This window comes from Aethalodelphis obliquidens, unplaced genomic scaffold, assembly GCF_003676395.1.
Source record: "Aethalodelphis obliquidens isolate GAN/ISIS:26980383/991018 unplaced genomic scaffold, ASM367639v1 scaffold38, whole genome shotgun sequence".
Lineage (NCBI taxonomy): Eukaryota > Metazoa > Chordata > Mammalia > Artiodactyla > Delphinidae > Aethalodelphis > Aethalodelphis obliquidens.
The window spans coordinates 18,019,425-18,045,885 of record NW_020837982.1 but is presented as its reverse complement, the minus strand read 5'-3'; the positions used below and the strand labels follow the sequence as shown (position 1 = coordinate 18,045,885).

The 26,461-nt window shown below is 63.2% G+C and overlaps 2 protein-coding genes across 5 annotated transcripts in view; one reads left to right on the top strand and one right to left on the bottom strand.

The window, feature by feature from the left end:
• Positions 1 to 26,461, top strand: part of SLC5A10 (solute carrier family 5 member 10) — a 55,128-nt gene that overhangs the window by 7,609 nt on the left and 21,058 nt on the right. For all 3 annotated transcript variants that reach the window (XM_027131208.1, XM_027131207.1, XM_027131205.1), the window contains 4 exons: positions 1,044 to 1,149; positions 1,446 to 1,526; positions 2,936 to 3,141; positions 8,470 to 8,605. In XM_027131208.1, coding sequence (XP_026987009.1) covers positions 1,044 to 1,149; positions 1,446 to 1,526; positions 2,936 to 3,141; positions 8,470 to 8,605 — 529 coding nt within the window. The remainder of the gene's footprint in view (positions 1 to 1,043; positions 1,150 to 1,445; positions 1,527 to 2,935; positions 3,142 to 8,469; positions 8,606 to 26,461) is intronic.
• Positions 2,702 to 26,461, bottom strand: part of SACK1G (scaffolding CK1 anchoring protein G) — a 29,928-nt gene continuing 6,168 nt past the window's right edge. Inside the window, exons 2-5 of one of the 2 annotated variants that reach the window (XM_027131203.1) lie at positions 17,955 to 18,122; positions 10,978 to 11,102; positions 9,057 to 10,299; positions 2,702 to 3,672 (exon numbers count right to left, since the gene is read on the bottom strand). In XM_027131203.1, coding sequence (XP_026987004.1) covers positions 3,280 to 3,672; positions 9,057 to 10,299; positions 10,978 to 11,102; positions 17,955 to 18,122 — 1,929 coding nt within the window. In that variant the 3' untranslated portion in view covers positions 2,702 to 3,279. The remainder of the gene's footprint in view (positions 3,673 to 9,056; positions 10,300 to 10,977; positions 11,103 to 17,954; positions 18,123 to 26,461) is intronic. The other variant, XM_027131204.1, reaches the window with a different exon arrangement.

The window sequence follows — 26,461 nt, the reverse complement described above, 5'->3', positions numbered from 1 at the left end:
GGACACACACACTCGCAGCCGGGGGCTGGGGGGGCCAGAGTGAGGGGCCGCCGACTCCCGAGAACACCTTGTCTGAGTGCCCACGCTGGCAGGTGAGGGGAGGGGAGGAGCCTGGGGGAAGCAGGGGTTCCACAAGCCTGACTCCGAGCGGGGCTGGTCAGCTCCTAGCTCGGCCGGTGCCCCAGGCCTCGGGCAGACTGTCCCCCACTCGGCAAGCTCAGCTAACCCGCGGGCTTGCCCAGCTCTCTGAGGAGCCTCTTGGCCCCAAAGGCTGTATTTTGGGTTATCTCCCTGCCATTAAGCAAGCCCAGAATGGCAGTTTCGGAAACTTGCGGCGGGGAGGGACCCTGGCCCAGCCCTAGGTCCCGCAGGATCGGGTCCTCCCTCCTTCCCTGGGCACCCACTGCGCAGTGGGGAGGGGCGGGCAGTTGTGGTCCGTAAGGCCCATTCCAGCGCTGAGGCTAGAAGACTCGCCCCAGGGCTTCAACTCTTGCCTCTGTGCTGCCCCAGGGCCTGGGATGGCAGGACTGTGTCCAGTTCAGCCCTAGGAAGCAGCCTCGGCCTGAGCCGTGGTCCTGGCTTCAGTGTCAACCCCATGGTGGGTCAATAAGCGAGATGGCCCCTCTGTTCCCCCAGCCCACCCCTGGCACACATCTGGTTTCTTCTTGGGGTGCCCTGCTTAACAGGGAGCAGAGAACAGGGACCCAGGGACCCAGACAGACGTGGGTCTGGAGATGGAGGCTCACTCGTCTTCTTGGACCCCCCACCTCCAGGAAGCCCTCCCGGACTCCCTTTTCCATCCCCAGGCAGGGGCCAGACTGAACAGCAACACCGCTCCCTGGTGGGCAGAGGCCACTCAGGACTTTATTAACATCAGCAACGTCCCCTGCACACTGCTTGTCCACAGCCAGGACTTCCTCCCCTTCAGAACAGTCCCTGGAAGGTGGGGGGGGGTCTCCCCTTCTTCCTCTACGTCGGGTGTGTGGCGCTCCGGGTCCTGCGGTTACCTCGGGCCCCTGCACACACCCCTTTCCCGTCCCCAGATTGACCTGTACGCGGGGGCCCTCTTCGTGCACATCTGCCTGGGCTGGAACTTCTACCTGTCCACCATCCTCATGCTCGCCGTCACGGCCCTGTACACCATTGCAGGTACGGCGCCTGCGGGTGGCAGGTGTGGCCTGTGGACATGCCCGGGAACCCGAGCGGTTGGTGGGGGGCAGGGGGCCACCCCCTCCCACAGCCTGGGACCGGGCCAGTTCGTGTCAGGCACCTGGGCTTCTGCAGCTGGCTCCGCTGGCCTGGCTGCTGCGTCCACAGCTCACCCACCCGTGCAAGGGCAGGGGACGTCGATGTGGAACAGCTGTCCCTCCCGGAGCTCTGCTCACCTCCCTGTCCCTCCCCCGTCGAGGCCAGGGCCCCTCCAGCTCTCTCGTCTCCACCTACAGGGGGCCTGGCCGCTGTGATCTACACAGACGCCCTGCAAACGCTCATCATGGTGGTGGGAGCCGTGATCCTGACGGTCAAAGGTGAGAGGCCACGGGGGCTGTCACAGCAGCGAGCCCTTTGGGGTCTGGGTGCCGCCCTGTCAGGGCCCCGGTGTCCACACTGGGGGTGGGTGGCCTCACGAGGTCAAGCCACGAGGCAGTCAGCCCCCCACCGGCCTCCCCTGGGTGACGGAGGCCTGCTCCCCTCCCACCCCTGCTGCCCAGCGGCACTTCTGTCACCAGCTCTGGGCCGGCTGGCATCTGGCTGCGGACCTGACTCAGGAGGCAGGGCTGTCCGCACCCACGCGGGCTCAGGGCTTAATGGGAGCAGGGCTGCGGGTGGGTGTGCAGACGCACTTGGGAGACCACAGACCTGCCTGGACGTCTGCCCCCATTGTTTCAAAGCATGTCCAAGATCTCAAGAAGCCAGCGGGACAAAGGCAAGGTGGAGAGAAGGGGGGTTTGGATCTCCTGGTCTGGGAACAGGGAGGAAGCTCGGGGTGGGGGCTGCCCCAGAGGTAGTGAGATCCCCATCCCGGGAAGTATGCAAGCAGAGCCAGGAGGATCCCACGGAGAGCAAACGGTCTCTTCCAGACTCAGACTCTAGGACCCTGTGGCTGGGCAGTTTCCGACCCGTGTCTGGTGTTCGTCCGTTCGCTCTGAGCACTCCCCCTGGCCTGGCCTGGGCTACAGGTGGCACTGGTGCCGGGAGCCCAGAGTCCGGGCAGCGGGCCGCCTGCTGGGGAAGGCGGGGGAGTGGGGCCTGTGGCTGCCCAGCCTCCTCACAGACCAGGGGCCTGTGTACCCGGAGCCCACTGCGGGAGAGGCACCCAGGCAGCCAGGCCTGGTCTGGATGGGGGCGGGGGAGTGACCACAGACAAAGCAAAAGCCACAGGTGGGCCCAGACCCCGAGGCAGGAGCAGTGAGGGGGTGAACGTGGTTGGCTCGCGCCGGCCGCCTGGCAGTGTAGCCTTGGTGGTGCCCCTGCCCCTCTGGGGACTCTGTGTCCCTTCTCAGTGCCACATCCCCCAGCCATACTCAGCTCTGCCGAACTCATGTCCTTTGGAAGCCCCTGGGTCAGGACGTTAGCCCTTCAGATTCCTCAGGAAGGTCCTCGAATGCCAAGAAAAGACACGTTTGCTTCCTTGGGTCGACAGCCTGGCAGAGAGCTCCTCGCCCGAGGCTGGTGGGCGTCCAGAGGCCGCAGGACACTGGGGTGCCCTCGTGTGGAATGCTCATTTAATATTATCATTTTAAATACAAATAAAATAGTCCTTTGAATTCACCTATTTTAAAACTCTCTACCTCCATACCTTTCCAGACCCTGGAAAAGGTGAAGTGGGAAAAGTTGAGTTTGATGCATTAAGAAGTTACTCGTGAGCTGAGGGCAGCGGGGCTGGGAGTCACGGCCGCCAGCCACCAACCGTGCCTGTCCCGCCCACCCCCTCCAGCTTTCGAGCAGATCGGCGGGTATGATCAGCTGGCGCCAGCCTACGCCCGGGCCGTCCCATCCAGGATCATCTCCAACACCACCTGCCACGTGCCGCGGGCAGACGCCATGCACATGTTCCGAGACCCCTCCACGGGGGACCTCCCGTGGACCGGGATGACCTTCGGCCTGACCGTCATGGCCACCTGGTACTGGTGCACCGACCAGGTGAGGTCACCGCCCTCCCTACCTTCCTTTCTTCCAGGGTGGCTCTGGAGGTCAGGGCGGCCAGGGAACACCTGCGCGGTGAGCCCGGGCTGGGGTGGAAGCCGTGGATGGCGTGGCTTCAGGCCCGGGCACGAGGTGTTAGGGGTCCTTGCAGTCCCGGGGGGCCTGGGCCTGCCGTTTAGAGTCGGATGAAGCCCACTGGCCACCCATCCTGGTCTTCAGGTGCTTCAACTGGGACAGTTTGGAGTACGGGATTCCAAGGGGGCTGGAATGCTCCTCGGCGGCCCTGACGTCGGCCTGGGGGCTGGCGTTTCGGGCCAGTCTTGGGGCCCCAGGACCCGGCAGCTCAGAGGGCTCCGGGCCACCCTTGGCCTGCCAGTGCTGGGGAGCTGCCACAGCCGGGCCCGCTTTCCTGCCGGAGCTCTGGGCGCCATTGGCGGTGGGGCGGTACCGCGGGGGTCCCAGGGTCCTCGACGGCTGCGGGAAGGCATCTTTATCCCTAGGGACTCGGTAGTGGTGGAACCGCTGGCCCTGGGAGAGAGAGAGCAGAGTGAGTGAGACCCAGGGGCTGGGGCAGCTCTGCCCCTTCCTGAGGGGCCCTTGCCAGGCAGGCTGCAGCCGGCACACCTGGGTTTGCTTCCTGGCCTTGCCACTCACCAACGGGTGGTCCTAGACAAGTATCTTCCAGTCCTCCGTGCCTCGGTTTCCCCACGTGTCCCAGGGGAACGGTCTGCCTGCGAGGTCGCAGTAAGGCCAGCGCCTACTCTTCCCCATGCCCCGCCCCCCTCCTCCACATTCTCCGTAAGAGGGACGGACGGGGATGCCAGAGACAGTGCCTCCCCCTGCGCCCGCGTGTGTGGTGAGTGTGGCGGCTAGGTCTTCCTCCGGAGTCTGACTCTAGGCCTTCCCAAGTTGGGCACGTACCAGGTGGCACCAGGCGGCCCTGCTCCCTCTCTGGGCAGAAGCAGACGATGCCCCCGCCCTGCCTGCCTCGAGGGCCACGGGTAGCTCCAGGTGGCACTTGGGCGGGAAGGGGCCTCGTGAGCACCAGAGCCTCAGCGGGCACAGGCCTGATGACCGTCCTCGCCTCTGGACCCGTGGCCTCGAGAGCCCCACCCAGGAGCGAGGCAGCCAGCCCGAGAGTCGACCCAGCCAGTCACTGTGGGGTGAAGGGGGGCAGCTTCCCTGTGAGGCAGGCCTGGCGGCCCCATCCACAGGCCAGAACACTGAGGCCCAGGGTGGAGTGCCTGCCCGGCGAGGAGCGCTCTGCATGTCCCGAGCACAGGTGTTTTGTGTGCTCGCTGGGAGACCCTGCCTGGGCTGTGACGGCGGGAGGCAATCTATGTTGGGAGGGTCCAGGAACCGTGGGAGGCTGGGCCTCAGTTTTCCCATCTGTGACATGGTGCCGGAGAGTCCCTTGTAGGCTGCGCCCACCACAGGTGTCTGCCTAGCACCCCTGGGGGGCCTGGGGGCCGCCGGCCTGGGTGAGCGAGGGGCTGGTTGAAAGGCTGGCGGTGGAGGGCATGCGGGGAAGAGTCTAGACTGCCCTGTGGGCCAGCCGGGGCCCCTCCGCCCCAGGGCACCTCTCGCTCCCTCCCCACTCAGCATGGCCTGGCATGGCATTGGCGTCTCTGGGTGGGGCAGCATTCAGGAGATTCTCCCATGAAGGCCAGGTGAGTGGCCTGGAGGTCAGGGCTGGACTGGGCTTGCCTCCTGGATAAGAAGGTCACACAAGGAGGCAGCTGACCCCAAGGTGGTCCAGAGTGCCACCGGCACTGGGGGCCCGCGCCTGGCCTCAGCCTTCCCCCCCCGCATTGTCCTGCTCAGGCTGGGTCTGCCTGGGCGACTGCTGGGCCTTGGACCAGAACCCCCGCCTGCGTGGTACCGACCTCCTGGGCCCTGGGGGCTTGGCAGGACTCTCCTCAGCCCCCGGGACACCCACGGTGTGGCCAGCGGCAAGCGGCAGCTCTGTGTGCCGGGGCCACGGGCACTTTTCGTTTTCTTTAGGCTTCTCAGTGTCTCCCAGCTCAGCCGCAGTGCGTAGGTGACATCAGAGCCCAACAAACCCAATAAACAGGAGGCAGAGGCCCGGTGGGCAGAGAGCTGCCACACCCCTCCCCGACCTCAGCCGCTCAGTCAGCAGCCCCCGGAGGCGCACAGACCCGAGGGGCCTTGGGGCCTGCCCGCTCCCGTGGTGCCGGCGCTCCTCGCGTCACCTGCCGCTGCTGCAGTTTCAGACGGGCTGTCTTTCAGGCAGCAGCTGGGTCAGTCCTCGTGGCGGCCACCACTTTTCCGTCTCCCGCGCAGGTCAGGCGCAGTGTCAAGTGCATGGGCCCCGTCACCTCGATTCTCCCCGTGTTCCCGTGGGCTCTCTTGTCCCCATCTCACAGCCAAGGGGTCCAAATGCTCCTGGGTGGCACAGGGCCGTAGCTGACCCCGAGGTGGCCCTGATGAACGCCTAAACCTGGTGACTCGCAGCCGGCCACCTGGGCACGGGCTTGGCCGTCCACACGCGGCCTCATCCAGGATTTGCAGCAACCCTGCAGGTCGGGGGTCATGTCACATCTTGCAGGCGAGGACAGAGCGGTTCAGGGAGGTCCAGTGGCCGGGCCGGGAGAGGGAGCTGGCCTCCGGCAGGGCCTGTGCAGAGAGGCACTGGGAGGGTGCTGCCGGGGAGGCCCCGGCCTTGCCTGCTGGGGCACCGAGCCTCAGCTTCTCCAGCTGTAGAATGGGGCGACCACGGCTGTCCCGCCCACCTCCCGGGGCTGGCCGCCAAGAGCACGGAGCAAAATAAGGGAAGACACGCAGGGATTTAGGGAAACTCTTCTCTCCTGTGGGGAGCGCGGCCCTGGGCTCTTGTAATCACAGGACATCACAGGGGAAGGGTCTACAGAGAAGCACGTCTGACTCCCTCACTGTCTAGACGGGGAGACTGAGGCCCAAAGCGAGGAAAGGACTTACGGTGCGTCACAGGAGCTGGCGGAGAGGCAGGACTGGAATCAGCTTGCCCTACCCCGCACTGCCAGCCCGGGCACCCTGTCATTTTTTTTTTTTTTTTTTTTTAAGAAAAGCAAAGGCAGTTTGTTTTGAGCTACAGCAAATGGGAGGCAGCTTCCGTCCCTCACATTTGGCAGAGGCTGAAAGGCAGGCAGATGAGCCAGGGAGCTCTGCAGAGGTCCTGATGGGAGGCCCTGATGGGAGGCCGCGGCCTGGGGACACGGGAGGTGGGGCGACCCTGTGATTGGTGCGGGTAGGAAGCGAGCAGGGGACAAAAGTTAGAGATGCTGTCAGTTACTGATTAGGTCCTGGCCACCTGGGGCTAACTGTTAGAGCAGTCATCGTGCAGCCTCCTCAGTGGTTACTGGAGATAACCGTCGGCCTTCCTGCGTGGCTCTGAGAGCTGTTTATTGTACGTAACGGGGTGGCTTCCCGGGCAGGTCAGAGTTCTTTTTTTTTTTTTTCCCCTGGGCTGCATCACGGGGCTTGTGGGATCTTAGTTCCCCGACCAGGGATTGAACCCACGCCCTCGGCAGGGAAAGCACAGAGTTCTAACCACTGGACTGCCAGGGAAGTCCCAGAGTTCTATTTTTAGACGCGGTCCAGCCAACATCCAAGTGCTATTCAGCCTCTGTGGGACTGCGCTCCACAGTAAGTGCGAGTGAGCACACCTCCAAGGGCATGCCTTCGCTTCTGGACCTTGAGGTGACTATTACAAACTGCTCAGAAGCCTAAATTTTGAGGGGTAATCACCTCTGATCCAGAGCTCCTTTACAGGAGTACGATTTTCATCTCATTTCCTCTGAGACACTTAGATGGGCCTCTGAAGAAACACACGACAGTTTCTCTTAAGGACCCTAAACACAAACGAGCACTGAGGGGCCTCGGAGATGGACACACACAATTTTGGGCCTTCACAAAAACCACTTTCGTGAAAGTGGAGGGAGTTCGAGTACAGTGGTGGAAACAGTTTCCTCCTAAAACAAAGGCTGTTTCCACTCCTACGCCTGACATGATGAGTCTGCATTTGTTCCGTTGGATGTTAACTGTTCCCTAGGCGTCAGACATTAGATCAAGCATGGCCCACTAGGTCCACGACTATTAAGTACTGACTATCTTCAGCCAGGTAAGACCTTGGGAAAAGATGGAAAAGACCACATAGAGAAAGCATCTGAGGTCCTCTGACGGAGAACAGGCTACAAGCCACTATTTCCCAGAATGCCCTGGAGCCCCTTTGCTTTGATGTAAACCCAGGTTATTTTCTCCCGTTGATGAAAAGGTGCTGGAGGATGAGCCGGGGAGGGTGGAGTCTCCCAATGGACACCAAGGAATATTCTAGTGGATTCAGTGGGCTGCACCCTGAGAGCTTTGAAAATGACCCCATCCCTGCCTGATCTACCAGAGAAAAATCTGTTTTAGAGCTTGCCCTGCCCTGGCACCCTGTAATTAATGCTTCATCAAGAGCTGTGTCTAGAGGGAGATGCTAGGAGCTACCTGTCAAACCTGCGTGTTTGGAAAATAACTTAAAATCACAAAGAATTCCTACTTCTGGATTGCAGGAGGTGAGTTAAACTGCAGAACACCAAAGGAAAAATACTTGTATTTCAAAGTTACAGATTGCACAACTCTGTGAACATACTAAAAACCATGGAGGTGTACACTTTATGTGGCTGAACTGTGTGTGAATCACGTCTCAGTAAAGCTGTTTAAAGTCCCACATTCTTTTTTTAAAAAAGTAGAACCATGGTGTCAGAACTCGGAGGGATCTCAGATGCCATCAGTTCCAACTACCCCCCTCCCATTCTGCAGATCTGGAAGCCGAGGCCCAGGCAGGAGCTGCCTGAGGCTATATGAAGAGTTGCCCTCATGCTGCAGCTTCTAGCTCCTTGCATTACTGAAACGCAAGCTTCCCCAAACCCAGACCCTAAAGCCCCAGACCTCTGCCAGGGACACGACACAGTTGGAACTAGCGTCTGCTCTTGGCACGTGCATGAGCCTGCCAGCCTCTCGTGAGGGTGCAGGAGGTGGGGGGGGTGTCCCTGATAACCTACCCACCCAGGGTCGCCTCCCGCCCTGACAACTGCCAGGGTGACGGGCTGGTCAGGACCAACACCTTCCCTCCTCGACAGCTAGGGAGACTGAGTCCCCGGAGAGAACCTTGGCCCCAGGTGCTCAGACAACTGGCAGGGATGCTGTTGGGTGTCAGGGTGGGCACGGTTGTCTCAGGCCGGTCTCGGGCTAGTGGGACAGCACCTATCTCACACACGCCCTGAGGCCCACGGGTGAGAAACCCCGAGGAGGCTGGGGCTCACTGCCTCCCCCTGCCCCCAGGTCATCGTGCAGCGCTCACTGTCCGCCAGGGACCTGAACCACGCCAAGGGGGGCTCCATCCTGGCCAGCTACCTCAAGATGCTGCCCATGGGCCTGATCATCATGCCGGGCATGATCAGCCGTGTGCTGTTCCCAGGTAGGACGGGCCCTGGGGGCTGGGCTGGCTGCAGGGTGCAGAGGTCACCAGGAGGAGAGGTCAAGGACAGAGGCAAGTTGTTTCCCGGCCTGGGGGAGCGGGGAGGGGAGTGGTCCCCAGGGCCACAGTCAAAGGGATCGACACGGAGATGGCTTGACATAAGGTCCGGGCAAAGACTACCTACTGCTGTGTGATCTCAGGGTGTGGAGGAACATCTCTGTGCCGCCGCCATCCACAAACTAGGGAGCAGACCACCCACATAACACCACACCCCTGAAACCTCTGGGTGTGTTGTGTGTTTCCTTTTGGATCCTGGTAGCTGGCTCAGGTTGCCTTTATGGGATGCTGGGTAATAACCTGGGGAGGCGGCTGCCCAGCAGACGGCACCTTTGGGTGCTCACGCGTGGGGGAGGGGCTCCCAGGACCCCGGTGCGCAGGGGCCCCGACCCACCTGTGCCTCCTTGTCTGCCAGGTGTGGGGCCTGCATCCTCAGAGCGCCTGCCTCTTCTCTCTCCTGACCCTGGGCCCACGAGGAGCCACCCAGGGGTCCACCAAAGGTCCCACGGGTCACGTGGGGAGTGCTCAGATGTTGGCGGGGGGGCTGGGCTGACCCGTTGGCCACCTGCTCTGAGTGGCAACTCCGGAGGGCGGCCGAGCGCTCCATCACCTCAGAACACTCATCTGACACAGATGAGGAGACCACCGAGGGCTGCTCGGGGCCAGGGCCACGGCCAGAGCTGCCTGAGAGGCTGTCCTGGTCACTGAGGGTCACGTAGTCGTCGTCGTCTTCCTCCTCCTCCCCCTCCAGCCCATTGGGGACCGCCGGCCCCCCGCCGTCGGGGTCATCCTGGGTCATAGACAGCTGGTACTGAAGCAGGGCATGGCCTGGGCCTGCCGTCCTGGGGAGCCCGTGGTCCGTCCGGTCATGGGGTGCCTGCCCCTCTGGGGTTGCCAGGGCCCAGCCAACACCGCCGCCCTCCTGGGCAAGCAGGTCTGCCACTGGGACTGTGCGGGGCTTGGCCACAGGAGGCTGTGGCTCGGTGTCCCCCTGGGGGCGGCTGTTCTCGGCTGGGACCCCGTCCCGGGGGGATCTGGGCTGGGGGGCGGGGCTGGAGTCCTGGCTCTGCCTCCACAGCTGGGTCCTGGCCTGGGATGTGTCCTGGATCTTGATGCGGTTCATCTGGCTGGGCTGGGGGTTCCAGATGTTGGGGTCGATGATGTTGATGTAGCCTAGGATGTTGCTGCCGGGTTCCGGGTCCGGCTCCACCCACGTGGGCAGGTATTCAAACATGTTGGCCCGTTCCAGGTTGAGCAGCCCCGGGTGGATGGGCAGGGGCGGCTCGGGGAGGTCTCCCGGCAGCTCGGCTAGGGCCGTGCCCCGCACCCCCAGGGTCCTGGAGGCCTCCTGCTGCTCGGAGGACAACTTGGCGATCTCGTCAGCACTCTTGGCCTTGACCAGCGCGTACTTGGGGTTGACAAGCTTCTTGGCCATGGTGCCCGAGGGCACCTGCGGGACCACAGAGTGCAGCACGACGGGCTCGGGCTCAGGCTCCTTCTCCATGGGGATGTCCTTGAGGCTGACGCCGTGTGACGTGAGGTACAGCTCCTGGAACTGCCGGTCGAACATCTCCACCACCTGGCCCGACAGCACGGAGATCACGTTCCTGTCCGTCCTTGCAGCCGACCACGTGAAGCTGCAACAAAGGGCGGCAGCCTGGTCAGGCGCAGGGCCCAGGGCCCGGGAAGAGGGAGCAGCCCCCAGCCCCCCACCCCCATGCACGCACAGGCCAGCGTCCATCAGACCGTGGCCACAGAAGGGATTAAAGAGAAGCGAGCAGGGGCAGAGGACGGGGCCCGACGGGGCCCGAGCCCCAGCGTCAGGCCCGGTGTGGGACCTCAGGCAGCGCCTGTGTGGCAAGCTCCTTGCGGGTGTGCAGCCTGGACAGCGGGGGTCGTCGGCACAGCGACTTGTGCCCACCCCGTGTGGCCGTGGATGGCCCCTGCCTTGCTGCCCCCTGCGTGGCAGGGCTGGCAGAGCTAGACCGCACCGTCCTCATCCTGGCCCCTCCCTGAGAGCAGCTCTCCGAGTGACCGCCCTGTGGGCCTGGGAGGACGCAGCCGGCCTGGCCCACAGCCCACCTCTGGCTGCTGACACCTCGAGGCAGGAACAACAGTCTCACGGCTAAAAGCGTCGCTCTGCCTGCTTCCGAGACGGGTGGGCAGCGTGCAGGCATGCCCAGCCCCACTCACACCTCAGCAGTCTGGGGACCGGTGAACTGGAATAACCGGGGTGTCACAAGGCAGGATTAAGGGCAGAAACCAGCTGGGAACTGGAGCCGCCCCTCCCCTGGCCCCCAGAAAGCCAGAGTCACCTGTAGGAGCCGCAGATGGCCCGGTCTCCATCCACGAACATGAACTTCTGGGCCAGGGCACCCTTGAACTTGGTGGCCGACCGCGTGAAGAATTCGGTCCCTCCGCTGCTCCGCACCCTGAGATTCTGTGTTGGGAGACAGGGGGCAGAGTTACACGACCCAGCACTGACCACCCTGCCCGGGCTCAGGGAGGGATTCGGGGGATCGCCGACGGGCCTGGGGAAAGGGGCGGTGCATGTGGGGACGCGCCGATGTGGGCAGGGGTGGGAGGAGGGCAGGGGCTGGAGATGAAGGGCTGCAGCATGGTCTCGGTGTGGCCTGAAGGGGTCCACAGGGCAGCCCAGCCGGACAGGCCCCGTGTGCGGGCCAGCCTGGAGAATGCTGCTGCAGGGTCCCGAGCAGGAGGGGGATGCAGACACATTTCAGGAAGGTCCCCCTGATGGCTGGGGGGCTGTGCAGCTCGGGAAGGGGAGGGGCTGCCCTGAGGGAATCTAGGTCTTGCACTTGGGCAGATCAGTGGCCTTGCCAGGACGGGTGACCAGCCGGGCCTCGCCCCCGGTCTCCCCCGCACCGCTGTCTCTCTGTCCCCCTAAGCCCTGCGCACTGTGGGCAGGGATGCCGGCAAACTCCCCTACTTCCCCGTGGGCCAGACCCCTGCCTGGGACCCAGGGGCAGCTCAGGGAATGGCCACATCCCTCCTCCCTGTGCTGGCGCCGTCGGCTCAGGAGCAGGCTAGAAAGGCCCTGAGAAACCACGGCAGGGGAGCCGAGAGCCGGGGTAGGGGGGGTCTCCCAGGCGTCATACGCACACCCAGCATGGCCCGTGTCAAGGCTGGGCCCCTCCTGCCTTTCTCTGGGCATCAGGGCTCTCCCTCTGCGCAAGCCTGTGGGTGTGTGTGGGCCAGGGGCTGGCTCCCCTTTCATCAGGAGAGCTGCTCGTTCCAAGGGAGGGGCAGGTGGGAAAAGCCTGTGGTGGAGGGACCCCAGGATGGGCGGGGCAAGCCTGGCTGACCCCCAAGAGTCAAGGGGACGGCTAAGGGCACCCCAACGTAGACCTCAGGGCAGGAAGCAGACTTGGGCTCGGGGGTGCAAGCATCGCCCAGGCAGTGTGTTAGAAACACAGGCTCGCAGCTGCCCCAGGTTCGACTCGGGGGGACTGGGGTCAGGAATTCCGTTTTTAACATAAGCCCCAGTGATCTGACGCATGCCCAGGACAGAAACCCCTTGTAGGCCCCGGTGACGGGAGCCTCAGTCCCTTCAGAGGGGTCTGTGCCTGCGGGGGGTGCTGGTCTGTTACATCTTCTGCGACATCCCCTAACCCTGACCCTCACCCACTCACCGGCCCCAGCTTATTAACTCGTTCACTGACCCCTGCCGAGGTCCCCAGCGCAGACACAGACATGACAGTGACACAGATCCCTCGTTGGAGGAGAGGGGGAAGCAGATAAGTAACGACCCCAGCTGTGGGGCGCCTCCCGGGAAGGCTGGCGTCTGGGCTGACGTGTGAAAGACAAGGAAGAGCGGGCCGGGTGGGAAGAGGACGCAGCACCCCAGACCCAGGACTACAAAGGCCTGATTCAGACATGGGAGGATTTTGGGGGAGGGGGGCGGGCAAAGGAGCCAGCAGAGCGGGCCCAGACAGATGCCGAGGAAAGACCCTACGGCCGCTGAGGGGCCTGGTGGGGCCCGGGGGCAGTAGGGAGCCACAGAGGGCTTAGAGCAGGGGGTGAGGGGTCGGAGCCGTCCAGTCCCGGCGTCCAGCGGGGAATGTGCATGAAACACACAGGGAGCAGAGGAAGAGGACAGGAGGGGCTTCTGCACCTGAGGGATGTGAGTCTGGGCAGGGGCAGAGGGGAGAAAAGACAGAACTGGAGGCCATCTCCGCTCCAGCCCACAGCCCTCGGTGCTCCTGCGCCTGTCCCGCCTGTGACAGGTCCCGGACCTTTCCGCCGGGGCAGCCTCAGGGCAGTACCCACAGAGGGTGAGGGGCAGGTCCCATGGATGCCCGCCTGGCCGTGGGGCCCGGCCCAGAAGGCAGATACGCCTCTGCTCCCAGGCTGGCTCCCCTGCCCGCCCTTCCCCCGGCTGCCTATCTGCACACAGCCTGCACAGCAGGAAGCTGGCTGCAGCCCAGGGCAATTAGTGTCTGTGACTGTACTGAACGCACAGCACGCTTGGGGGCCGGAAGCCTGAGCAGAGATCCTGGGAGGCCTTCCCCTGTCACCTGTGCCCAACGGCAGCCCAGCTCTGCAGCTTCTGTTTATTCCTGGGTGACACCGCCCCGTGGGGCCTGGCCCAGATGAGGTAACGTCTCAGGAGCCAGGGCTCGGGCGAGCAGAGTTGGAGGATCCCACAAAGTCGCATTGTCTCTGAGCCTGGAACGCCCCTAGCAGAGCACGTGGCAGGCAGGGGGGGGACGAGTGGGGTGCCCTGGGCGAGTCCCCAGACCCTCTGGAGCCTCATTTCCTCACATGTGAGGGCCGCAGTGATCGCCCCTGAGGGGACGTCCGGGGAGGATGGCAGAGCTGCATCTGCCCCAAGCATGTACAGGGCAGGCCGTGCTGGGCACGAGGGCGGAGTTAGCCTCAGCACCACACCCCACACCTCCACGGGGCCTCCTGTGCTCACACGGGGCTGGTGGGAGCCGGGGGGACAAGCCCAGGCTCCTACTGGAGCAGGTGGGTCGCTCTCGAGCTCTGGTCAAACAAGGCTCCAGTACTGGCGCAAACGAACGCAACCTGGCCTCCTCACGCCTCGGGGTTCTCGTCTGTGAAATGGGCCTGCCCACCCCCGGCTTCAGGGCTGCTGTGAAGACTCAGTGCATCAGGGGAGGGGCCGGGAAGGGGCCCAGCACTCAGTGGCTGCTCCCTAAACTAGAGGGGACGAGGGGGCTGTGCCGTGCAGTGGGACGGGGGTGTGATCCCTGCCTCTCGGGGGGCTGGTGGGGGACCAGTGAGGGACCGACACTGAGGACAGGAGAACATCTGGAATGGTGTGGACTCAGGCCCAGGGAGGCCAGGCTTGTCGGCTGTATGCAATGGCCAGGCGGCTCGGGGAGAGGAGTGACCTGCCCCAGGGCCTCCCAGTGGACAGGGTCCGGCCCCTTGGGACTGAGGACAGCCCGCAGCTGCACCCTGGCGGCCCTTTCACCCTCCAGGGGTCTGCTCGCACCTTCTGGGCCGGAGGGGGAGTGGGGAGGCCCAGAGACCATCCTGAGCAGGCCTGAGCGGTGACAGCAAGATCAGGCCAGGTCAGGGACAGAGAGCCATGTCTCCGTGTGCCAGCCAACCTCTGCTCTCTTCTAAAGGGCCTGTTTCACTCTCTGTAATGGGGTAGGGAGACCAATACTCACCCTGGCCTCCCCCGGGCTGTTGTGAAGCTGAGATGGGAAGCAGCCTTGGGGGCAGGGGGCAGGGCAGGGCTTGGGGGCTCCTGGCTCTCCCCCTGGGCCAGGCCGCTTGGCTCTGTGACGTTCTGGGCCAGGTGGTTCTCTGTTAGCGGCTGTCCTGTGCATTGTAGGCCGTCGAACAGCATCCCTGGCCGCCACCCACCAGATGCCACGGCCATTAAAAACACCTCTGGACGTTGCCAAACGTTGAGAGGCAGTGCCCTGAGTCCATTCCAGAGCCAGGCCAGGCTCAGAGAAGGCAGGTCGGGAGAGGAGGAGGCCCGGGCACCAGATCGGAGCCAGTGCTGGCCTGTCTAGCGTGAGCCGGAACCCTCACCCAGCGCCTTCCCGTGACCACACTGCCTGGGGATTCTTTGTTCATCAGAAATGGGTCCAGCCTTCGCCCAAGTGGCTGCTGGTTTTTCCAGTTCAGCTACACAAAGCAGACTAGCTTTTCGGATCAGTCAGGCATCTCACAGCTCCGGTCCCGTGCTAGGCTGTGAGCCTCGAGGCCTGCCTCCCACCGGCCCTGGGCATCACCCCCAGGTGTGGCCTGCCCCGGGCCCTGCGATGAGAGGGTTGGGTCGTCTTCTCAAGGCCCGTTCCCACGTGTAGTATGGGCACTCGTTCCCATGTTCCCTGCCTGGGGGAGTCGGGGCCCAGCTGAGCCAGCGGGTGGGGACGCTCGGGACAGCTGGGAACCTCGCGTCAGGGAGGTTCTGTCCTCCCGCCTCACCTGGAAACTGGGAGGGGACCCAAGCGATACTGCAGCTGTTTCCAGAATGTGTTGTGTGAGCTCAGGGGTTCAGGCTGGGGGGCTGCCCGGAGGGGGAGACTGGGGGGGTCCCCAGCCAGACCACTGCTCAGAGAGGGAAGGGAAGCCCCCTGGCACTCAGACCAGAGCTGGGGGTTCACGGGAGGGGCCGCAGCTGCCCCACCCGCAGATAGGAAGGGAGTTCGTGACCGAGTGCCCTGCCCCCACGTGGCCTCCTTGACTCTTCACGGCAGCCCTGCCGAATAAATGACGATATTCCCATTTTTCAGACAGGAAGGCTGAGGCCCAGAACCTCAGTGTCTCTGCCTAAGGTTACAGTGCAGGGGCAGAGCTGGGGCCGAGGCCTGGCTCCTAGCGCCCAGCACCCCCTTGGTCACAAGTATGACCCCACCAGGCACAACCTACACCCTGGGCCCACATGACCTGAAGGCAGGTCGCTGCAGAGCTGGGCAGGGGCAGCGGACGCCGAGGGTGGGGCCAGGGATTACCAGCAAAGGAAGTGCTCCCGAGACAGGTCTGGGCCCAGCCTGCCTGCAGGCAGGGAGGCAGGCTCTAGACAAGGGGACACTTGGCCAGGACTGGGCCCACAGGAGCCTCTGGCCACCTGCCCAGGCTGGGAGTGGGCGGGCTCGGAGGCGAGAATGAGGTGGCCAGGGTCACACATTCCTTCCCATGAAGATGCCTGGCCGTCCCACAGCATCCGGCTCCTGGGCACGTCACCCTGCGGACCTGCCACCTTCCCCAGAGCAGGGAGGTGGCGAGAAGGGCAGGCTGGGCCAGAGACCCCCTCCGTGCCCCGAGCTGTGGCCTCATCTCAAGCCCTCCGCCCTCCGCCCTCCGCCCAGGGCCGACGTTTATAACTCCTGTTACTGCTGCAACCGTGTGCCTCTCCTTAGCTCAGAGCACTTTCACAGCCACTGTCTCCTCTGCTTTCATCCTCAAACAACCTGGTGAGGCGTCCTTGTGGTCACAAAGCCCTGGAGGCTCAGAGAGGTAGGCCCGGCGTCGGGGTTGGCAGCCAGGAAGCCTGTGCAGGCAGCACCAGGGCGGCCCCGCTGTTAGATGCGGCCTCAGCCAGGGCACTGGGCACCAAGGGTGTGTGGCCGCGTCTGTGCCAGCTTCCCATCACTGGCCTTTAGGTTCAGCCCCGACTTGGTGGAATGCCTCAGGGCAAGGCACAGGCTCCCTCAGGCCTCGGTTTTCCTGGTCTGGAAACCTGGTCTGGATGGCCTGCCCCTCTTGCCCCCCTTCCCGGGAGCTCCAGACCCTCCCAGGAGCCTGGCATCTAGGGTTTCCCCACTAAGAAGAGGCCTCTGGGGCGGCCACGCAGGGTTTGGATCCCCGCTCAGCACAGACAAGCCCCCTCCCTGCCTCTTTGTCCGCATGCGGGGGGATGCCTGAGGGCAGAGGGACGCGAGGTGTGCAGGGTCCCCACTGGGCGTGGGGCAGGGGCTCAGGGGGAGTGGGCCCGTCAGCCTCTTCCTGAGCACGGCAGAGGGCTGGAGGGAGAGCCCTGAGTTTCTGTGATCTGCGGCCCGCACGGCTGAGGCCCCTGCAGTCACCTTTGAAAAGACGCCTCTTCCACACTCCGGGCCTCCCGGCCTGAGCCGTCTCCCCCGGGAGCTGGCTCTCGGTGCTAGTTACACGGCAGGCAGGGCAGCACAGCGGGTGAGCACAGGGCTGGGGTCAGCCCACCAGAGAGGCCACATAAACATGTCCCAACAGCCAGAGACTCGCAGCCCAGAGAGCTCACACCCACTGGAAGGGTCTCAGCTGGGCTGGGCATCACTTGACAACGCCGACAACTGACAGGCCCGGGAGCCCAACCCCTTGTTAATCAACCAGCCTGGAGTTGCCCCGAGGAATTCTGACCTGTGCTCAGCCCGAGGGCTCGGTGCTGGCCCCCACCCCCCTTATCCTTCGCTTACTAACGTTAAGTGACACCTCTGATCTGTAAAGTGGGACAGCTGCCTCCTCCCACCGGCTGCCGTGAGGGTACCTAAGTTAACCATGTCACGTGCCTGGGACGGGAGCTGTGGAAGTATTAGCTGTCGTTACGCATACTGATCTGTGCTCCGGGGCGCGAGCTGCACACAGTAGGTAGCAAGCAATGGCTGGGCGGAAGGAGGGCTCCCTCCACTCCCAAGCAAGGCACCAGATGCCAGGGTGTCTGAGCAGAAGAGCCCAGTCACACGGGTCATCAGCCCCTCTGTTGGACCAGTGAGATCCCGGAGTCCAGAGAGGGGAGGTGACGTGCTCTAGGACACACAGCAAAGCAATGCTGAGAACCCAGGCCCGACCTGACAACTCCACCTCTGTCCCCAGTGTCCCTCCCTGGAAGGCCTTTTCTAGTCTGCTCACTCCTCAAGTGCATTTCAACTCTGCAGCCACCAAAGAAGCCCTCCCTGAACTCAGCCCAAGGGAGCTTCCTCTGTTGGCGCTGGATCCTAAAGCCCGTGCGTGGACATTTTACAGAAACAGATTTTGGTTTAAAACCAAGAAAGGACTTCCTGGAAGTTGGAGCTGTCCAGCTGGGGCCTGCTGCCAGAGCCAGGGGGGTGAGTACCCTGTCACTGGAGGTGAGCAAAGACAGAACCACTGCGGCACGGGCTGCTCGGAAACACCTGTGAGGGAGCACCTCACGTGGGCTCCAGCACCTGGTCACAGGCAGTGTCCTGTCCCCTGATACTGAAGCAGAGGCCGCGTGACCACTCGGTGGGCGGCTCTAGGACACTGAACTCTAGGTTCCCGGATCCGGACCGACAAGGCAGTGCTCCAAGTGTTTGTGAACCGACTGAATGAGGAGCCGGCTCACCTTGAGGTGCCCCAGGTGCATGCGGGCCCGCTCACACATGTGCAGGAAGTACTTGACGTTACTCTCGTCCACGATGATGTACACGGCCACCTTCCTCTTGAAGCTGGCATCCAGCAGATCCTTGAAGATGTCCACATCGGTGAACATGTCCATGACCACAGCGATCACCTGTGAGCAGGAAGGGAGACCGGGGCCGTCAGGGCACGCGGCCGGGGAGACAGGTGCCTCGCCAGGACGCCTGGCCCTCCCGCGCCCACCACCCTCTTGGTGCCCACCCTGGCCCTGCTCCCTGCAGCCTCGGGACTGGGAAGCGCCGGCTCTCCTGGCCCTGAAGCTGCAGGCGTAGGATCGACGCTCAGGGTACGAGATGCCCAGTGGGTGGCGCAGGCTGCACTCTCCGGGGGCAGGGAATGGAGAGGGGCACGTTCGCGGGCTGCTGTTTCCGTAACACAAGACCACAGAAAACAAAACCCAGGCGAGGAATGCGTAGGGGAAGCTGCAGCAGGAGCGCGGGAGGAGTGGGAAGGGTGCGCGTCCTGAGATTTGAGCGCCTGCCCCCACCCCCAGCCCCCGGGCGGCCCTCGCCTCTGCCGGGGCTCAGGGCTTGTCCAGGCGCCCTGTTTCTATTCCTGGGTTGCATTCCCGAGCCGGGCAGGCCGCACCATGCCCTCCGCCCGCTACCCCAGATGCTGAGATGGAGCAGATGTGTCCAGGGCAGGGAGGAAGGTAGAAGCTGGGGCCGCCCACCGAGGTCACCCTGGGTCCCTGGACAGGCTCCCTCGCTGCCACCTCTCCTTCTGGTTTGGACACACCCCAGACCACTACATGTGCTCTTCTTGTCATCTGACCACACCTGGGCCACAACAGCTGCCCTCAGCCTGTGCATTGGCTCAGGGTGGGGCCCCAGAGATCAGAGTACATCTACCCCAGCCCAGCCCAGCCACTGCCCAGCATGGGTGGTGATATGCCCAGGCCTGGCAGGCAAGGGCCCTGGCCTGAGCCAAGGCACGAGGAGGGAAGGGGCACACGTAGCCCAAGGCCAGGGGGCGTGGTAGCCAGCGGGCTCAGTGGCCGGCAGGCCCTGGCCCTCAGTCTCGCTTCTCCCCTCCCCTCCCCGTCCCACTGGGCAGCAAAGGGGAACACAGCAGACCAGGGCCCAACGCTGCTGACCCGAACAGACGTCCAGCCCTCCCACCCGCCAGAGCCGGCGCCAGGGCCCCATCCTGGGTCTGAGAACCCCCTAGAGGAGCCCTACCCAGAGAGGCAGGTAGAGGTCATGCGCTGGGCCACAAAGCAAGCTGGGGACAGTCAGGCTAGAACCCACCCAGGCCCGCCAGGGAGCCAGGGTTACCCCCACCCCTGCTAGGAGTGTGACCTGGCGGGTGGCCTGGGGCTTGCCAGGGACGTGCCTGCACACTCCCGTGAGCTCACCCAGCTGGCCCCTGCAGGCCCCTCTGGGCTCCCCCTGGGCCCCGGGCCCCTGCTGACGCTCGTCACACACCTGGCACCAAAGCCGGTACTTCTGGGGGCTCCTCCCTGCCCTGCCCTCCACGGACGGGGTCTCTGTGTGACCCTGAGCGACACCTAGCTTTTCCAGGCCCAACTTTCTCACGTGGGACCAGCCAGCACTCCCCGGTGCTGAGGCCCAGGGTCTTCTCTGACACCTGGGGAAAAATAGCTCGCTGTCTGAGTCTCTGAGGGATGTTTCAGGCAGGGCAGGGGGAGCAGGTATAGTCTGTGCAGGGCCTGCAGTGGCACAGGGGCTGCAGGGAGGTGGACGGCAGCACCGGCGGCGGGGGTGGGAGGGGTATGCTCTCTGACCCCAAATCGGCCGGGTCTTGAGAGGAAGTGAGCTCCATGTCCCAGGGCGTGTGCAAAGGCCAGAGCTTGCTTGAGGGGGTAGACGAGAGGACAGATGAGACACGGTATCAGAGCTGGTGGGCTCACAACGCCCTTGGGCTCCACCGGTCGAGGGTGACGGGACGTCGAGGGTGACGGGACCCCGAGGTGGGGGAGGGGTGACAGCAGGGACCCTCTTGTCTGGACCTCACAGGCCTACAGCCACTCCAGCCCTCCTGCAGGCCACAGCCTCACGTGCCAGCCTGGAGACGGCTCGGCCGACACATTTCTCCTGGGAGCAGGCCTGGTTCCAGGCTCTGCCCACCGTGGCAGACGGGGACTTGCCCTGGGCCCGGGCTGGGGGACATGCCCCAGCGAGACCCGCCCCATGTGAGCCTTCCCTGCGGCGCCCAGGCAGGCAGGGTGCCCAGCCCAGGCCGCCTGCTGTCGGGCTGGGACTGCCGGGGCCTGCCCCCCACAGTGGAGCCCCACAGGGTCGCAGGCATTGGGCTCGGTGCTGAGGGTCAAAGGAGGGCTTGTACAGGTGCCAGCTGAGCTGGGGCAGGAGGGGGCTTGGTGCTCCCAGGGGGGCCCCCGCGGCTTGTCCACGGGGGCCACAGGGTCTCTCAGAGGCCTCGAGCCCTGCGTGCCCGTCCCCAGGGCCAGAGACTCCAGACTAGAACCCAGGGCCCTGCGTCCGGCCCGCAGAGCTTCCGCCTGACAACCGCTACCGCGTCCAGTCCAGACTAGAACCCAGGCCCTGCGCCCTGCCCACAGAGCCTTGCGCCTGACAATCGCTACTGCGTCGAGTCCTAAAAACGCCGCGAGGCACCGGTTATTACCCCCATTTTACAGACGAGGAAACTGAGGCACGGAGGGATTCACTCCCTTGCCTAATTACCTGTTTGGGTGGCCCGGCTCACCCGTGGCTCCGCAAGGTCCTCAAAGACAGCGCCCCCGCCCTGGCCCGGCACGCGGCCCGGCCTAAGGCGGCCTCGGGAGTGCTTGTCAACTCAGAATGTGCCAGATGGCTGGGCCCGGGGGAAGCCACAGCCCCTCCTAGACCCTCACTTTCCCCATCTGCCAAATGGGGTGTCTGCCTGGCCCACTCCTGTGTTCTGTCCAGCTCACACATCCGCGGCTTGAGCACAGACACTAGTCCCGCCCGGAGGACAACACCAGCCCACATGTATCCCGCGGAGGCCCCGGGCAAGGCCAGGGCCAAGACTGCGGGAAAGACGGCAGGGAGGCTGGCATCTGGGGATGTCCCCACTCCACGTGGGTCAGGAGACTGCAGCGGGCACGAGGCGGACAGCCCGAGGCTCGCCCGTGTGAGCGCCCGGACCATGTGCCCGCTTCCCAGGGGCGGGACGGCAGGCAGGTGTGTGTCCCGAACTCCAGGCCCGGCGTCGCGGCACCAGCCCCCCAGCCCGGTTCCCAAGGGAAGGAGGGAGTCCAGTGGTCCCTGTGCGTGCCTGACGTGAAAGCCCTCTCAGAGGTGCAGCCACAGAACCAGGAGGGGCCACACAGCCACCACAACCCTCCTGGTTCTAACCGCACAGAGCAGCAGGGTGGTGGGGCTGTGGGAGGGCGGCCGTGCCGGGAGGGGCCGACAGCGCGGGGCCGGGTGGCGCCAGAGCAGAGGGGCCCAGGCAGGGACTGGCATCGGCACTGAGCTCGACGTGCCTCAGACCCGAGGCCCTCCCCGTGTGTCTCTTGGGGGTGTGCTCAAAACGTGACCCTCCAGCGGCGCCCACGCCTCCCTTTCCCTTCCCCACCCCCCCACCAACAGCTCCGCGGCCTCTCCACCCTGCCTCCCGCGTGGGTCCCGAACCCCCGCCTCGCTCTGTGCAGCCGGGGCTGCTCTGCGGCCTCCTTGCGTCCTCCCACCCATCCTCCCACGGACGGTTCCAGAATCCCCCAAATCTCCTTGGGATGGTGGACACCCCACCCCGTGAGAGACGCAGACGCTGGCCAGAGAGGGGAGGGGCCGGCCCCAGGTGACGGACAGTGAGGTGACGGACTCATGGTGATGCCCCGCCACGAGCACCTCCATCGCCCAGGTGCTTCCTGGGGGGTCCAGCGCATGGGGCAGCAACCCCCCACCTGTGGCTGCCGCCCCAGCAGACACAGCCTGAAGCCCTGTAACCCCCGCTGCTGGTGCTGGTGGAGGGGTCGGGGCACCCCCATCCTCCCCGGGGCCCAGGCAAGGACGGAGCTGGAGCTCCGGGGTCCAGGCTGGGGTCTAGCTTTGGGTGAGCTGCATCCTCTCTGGGTCTCAGTTTCCTCATCTGTGAAATGGGGAGGAAGGTGGATGTGATACCCAAGGCTGTCCCTGCCAAGGAAGCCCTGAGTCCGTGTGTCCTGCCCGGGTGCCCCGCACAGCCCGTCTGGGCCGGCTGGAGCACCTGGCTGTGTCTAGGGGTCTGGGAGAGGCAGTTCTGACCACCACGCCCCACCTCCCTCTGCACCACCAACCCGGGGCTCCCGCCTCGCCAGGCTGACACTCAGCCTGAGGCTCCCGGCGCCCCTACAGCCGCCTTAGAAGCACCGCTCCCCATGACCACAGAATCCGTCTTGGAGCAGAGACATGCTCACAGGACCAGTGGGTAGAGCAGGGCTGGAGGACGAGGCGCAGGGGTGAGGTGGCCAGGGGTCTGCACGCAGCTGGAAGACCACTGGCCACGGGCCCAGCATCTGCAGCAGCATCTCTCCCCGGTGGCCCTGACCCCACAGGGGCTCTGACCCTACGGGCCCTCCCTACACACCCCACACCCCGCCGCAGCCGCACACACAGTCCTCCTGGCCGGGCGCCTCCCTCTCCTCCTCCAAGCCAGTAACTCCTTCCCGTCCTCCAAGCCCTGACTCAAATGCTGCCACGAGCAAGTGTCACGTCTGTGTTTCTGGAGAAACGGCAGCGACCCAGCGAGTGGCACGCCGCCTCCCCGAGGCCCGGACCCTGAGACCCAGGTCGGCGTGGGCAGTTTCCCTCTGTACCTGTCCTGCCTGCCCCACCCTCCAAGGCCACGGAGATGCCTGCAGGAGGCCCAGAGGGAGCCGCAGACACAGTGCACAGCAGGCAAGTCCCTGGCACTCACTGGGCCACTTTCACCACCTGGAAAAGCAGGAAGTGGGTCCGCATCTCTGGGTCTGTCTGACCCTAAGGCTCAGATGGACGCAGGATGGTGGCACCATGGGCTCCAGACTGTCCTCCTGGGAAGCCGCTCGGGCCCGGGAGCCGCGCTCAGCAGACGCCACGGTGGCTCTCCTGCCTCCTCACTGACCCACAGTGCCCTCGAGGTGGACAGGCCGGGGGTCATCACCTCAGCGTCTCCTGCTTCCCTCTGTGCCAGCTGGAGGGCAGTGACGCACAGGAACACAGAGGGCGTGCTGCACACTGTCCTAAGGTGGGGACAGTGCCTTCAAGACCTGGGATTCCACTTCCAGCCACGACGGAGTAACGGAGCCTACACTTACCCACCTGCCTTAGCAATAAACACCAGGCAGAGCCTATGAAGCCACGGCCAACAGGCAGCACAGCAAGTGCAATGACCCCCGGCAGAAGGGAGACGAGTGAGGTCAGCTGTAGGAACGCCCCAGCCACCTCCAGGCCACGGCCGAGTCCAGCGGGCTCCCTGAGTTGAGGAGACGAAGTCTGCTCAGAGCCTGGCAGCCAGAATTTTCAGGACAGAGGAGAGGAAAGGGCTGCACAGAGCAAAGGCCAGAGACCTGCAGGGAGCTGCCTCTTGAGGCTTCAGCTGGAGACCGAGGAGCACACGAACAGGAAGATGCCACTGAGGCTGGGACAGGCCCGCTGGAAGGGAGCAGCTGGAACAACGGCCAGTGCTCACACAGGACCAGGAGTCATTTACATCCCCACAGCCAGAGCGCAGGCCCCTCTGACACGCAGGGCACACAGGAGGATTCTCAGAAGGATACGACCTACATGTGAGCAAACAGGCCCTGGACCAGGGGCCAGTGAGCTTTTTCTATAAAGACCATATAGCAAATGTCTCAGGCTTTGCAGGCCACGTGTCTCTGACACACCTCTCAACTCTGAAAACAGCCACAGACAGCTAATAAACAAATGTATACATCTCCGTTCCGTTATTTACAAAAGCAGGCATAGGCCAGATTTGGTCCATAATTTGCCGACTCCTACCCTGGACCAAATGTGCTTTGGTCCCACCTAATAAAGCTTAACAGGGCTTCCCTGGTGGCGCAGTCATTGAGAGTCCGCCTGCCGATGCAGGGGACACGGGTTCGTGCCCCGGTCCGGGAAGATCCCACATGCTGGGGAGCGGCTGGGCCCGTGAGCCATGGCCGCTGAGCCTGTGCGTCCAGAGCCTGTGCTCCGCAACGGGAGAGGCCACAACAGTGAGAGCCCCATGTACCGCAAAAAGTAAAAAAAGCTTAACAGCAAGCCTCAAAAGTGTTACATTGTTTCCAAGAACCGCATCCCAGAGCAAAGCTCCAAAACGTTTAAAGGAAAAAACAAAACTCCCACAACATAAAATTTTCATCACGTCTGGTATCCAATCAAAAATTACCAGACACACAAAGAAACAGGAAAACAATGATCCACATGAGGAAAAAAGTCTACCAAAGTGGACCCAGAATGGATACAGATGTTAGAACTGGCAGACAAAGATGGGTAAACAGTTAACTGTATTCTGTATGTTCAAAAAGTTACTTAGAGACATGGAAGGTTTTTTAAAACAAACACCAAATTGAAACTCAAGAAGTGAAACAATTCAGCATTTAAGATGACAAATACATTGGATGGGATTAATAGCAGATTAGACACTGCTTTTCTTCTTCTTTTTATAGCAGATTAGACACTGCTTTTAATTAATAGCAGATTAGACACTGCTTTTCTTCTTCAGAAGAAAAGATTAGTGAACCTGAAGACCTATCAGTAGAACACAGAGAAAAAAAGACTGAACAACCGAGACCAGAGCATCAGTGAACCTGGGTCAACTTCACAGGTCTAGAGTATGTGTAACTGGAGTCTCAGGAGGTCCCGAGGCAGAGGGTGGGGGAGAGGGGACAGAAAAGCATTTGAAACAAATGGCCATAACATTTCCACATTTGATGGAAGCTATTCATCCCCAAGCCCAGGACGTTTGATGAATTCCAAGCAGAGGAGACGTGAAGAAACAGACCACGGCACATCATAATCACATCACTTAAAATCAGTGGCAAAGAGAAAATCTTAAAAGCAGCCAGAAGGGAAAAGATCATCGAATACTGAGGACCAAAGATAAGCAGATGTCTCAGAGTCAACACAAGCCGGAGGACACCGGAGCAACTAAACGGAGAAACAACCCAGAATTCCCTACCCAGTCCCAGAATTCCCTACCCAGCGAAAACAGCTTTCAAAACCAAAGACGGAAATAAGGACTTCCTCAGGGACACGAATGCTGAGAGAATTTACACAGGCCGACCTGCACAGACAGAGGGGCTGAGGCCCCAGGGGCTGCACGTGCCCCCAGGGTGCAGCGAGGCTCAGGCTGCCCCTCGCTCACTGGGGTGTGCAGCGGAGACGGGGAGAGCACCCCTCCTGCCCCCAGCCCCCTCCTCCAGCAGCAGGGCTGGGCAGACCTGGCTGCTGTGCCTCAGTTTCCCACACTGAGACATGGCCCCACTCCCCACCTCACCCTGGTGCTCGCAGGACCTGAACGGCCTGGGGAGGAGGCCTCCTGGGTAGATGGGGAGGGAGTCTGTGTATGTGGTAACAATGCCGACCCAAGCCAGGACCAGCTTGCTAACAGCGCTGGTACAGCTGTCCCTTCTCCCGGGGCGGTGGGGGGGGGGGGCAGTCACCGTCCCAGAGCCACACAATCAGCTGGTGGCAGAGGCTTCCTGTTCCTGGGCTCCTCTCTTGGAGGGGGTTCTAGCTGTGACTCCACCCACCACCTCCCAGAGGCCATCCTGGTTCCTGAAACTAAGCCCTGGCCATCAGCACTGCCCGGAGAGTCAGTGCCTGGGGCTCTGCCCCACCTTACGGGGCGGGTGGGGTCTGTGGCAAAGCACCTCCCTTCTCCTCAGTCACAGGGGGAGTTAGATTGGAAGACCTGTAGTCCCACCCCTCTGACGGTTATCAGCTCTGGCACCTTCCCTCTGCACTAAGACAGGAGCCTCATTAAGGCCAGTTAAAGGAGCTGCAGCGGCAAGGGGTCAAGAAGGGCAAGCGCGTCCCACCCAGCCCAGGGGCGAGTCTCTGGCCTTCCCCAGACACGTCAGCCTCCTCACCACAGCTCAGGAATGCTGCAGAGACCAGAGGCTGCGGAGCATGGGGTCAGCTGACCAGGGCTGTGCCCGGCGGAGGAGACCAGAGGAGAAGCCCCTCCCGCTTCCTGCCAGCCCCCAGGGGCCTCGGAGTCCTCCAAGCTTCCGGGCGCAGGATCCAGCCCAGCCCACAGTCTCAGAGGATGGCACGGGCCAAGGATTTTCAAACTGGAAAATCGTAGAGTCACAAATTCGAAGATGTTTAAAAGCTCAGCTTCTCCAGGATCCAAGAGCAACGGACGCTGTGGGGTCACGGAGCACCCTACAGCCCCAGGGACCGGCCTGGAGAGGACTTGCCTGAGGTCACAGAGCCAGCCCGGCAGGGCAGAGGCTCCTGGGTCACTGGAGCCCCACGTGCTCTCTGCTGCGTTCTCCTG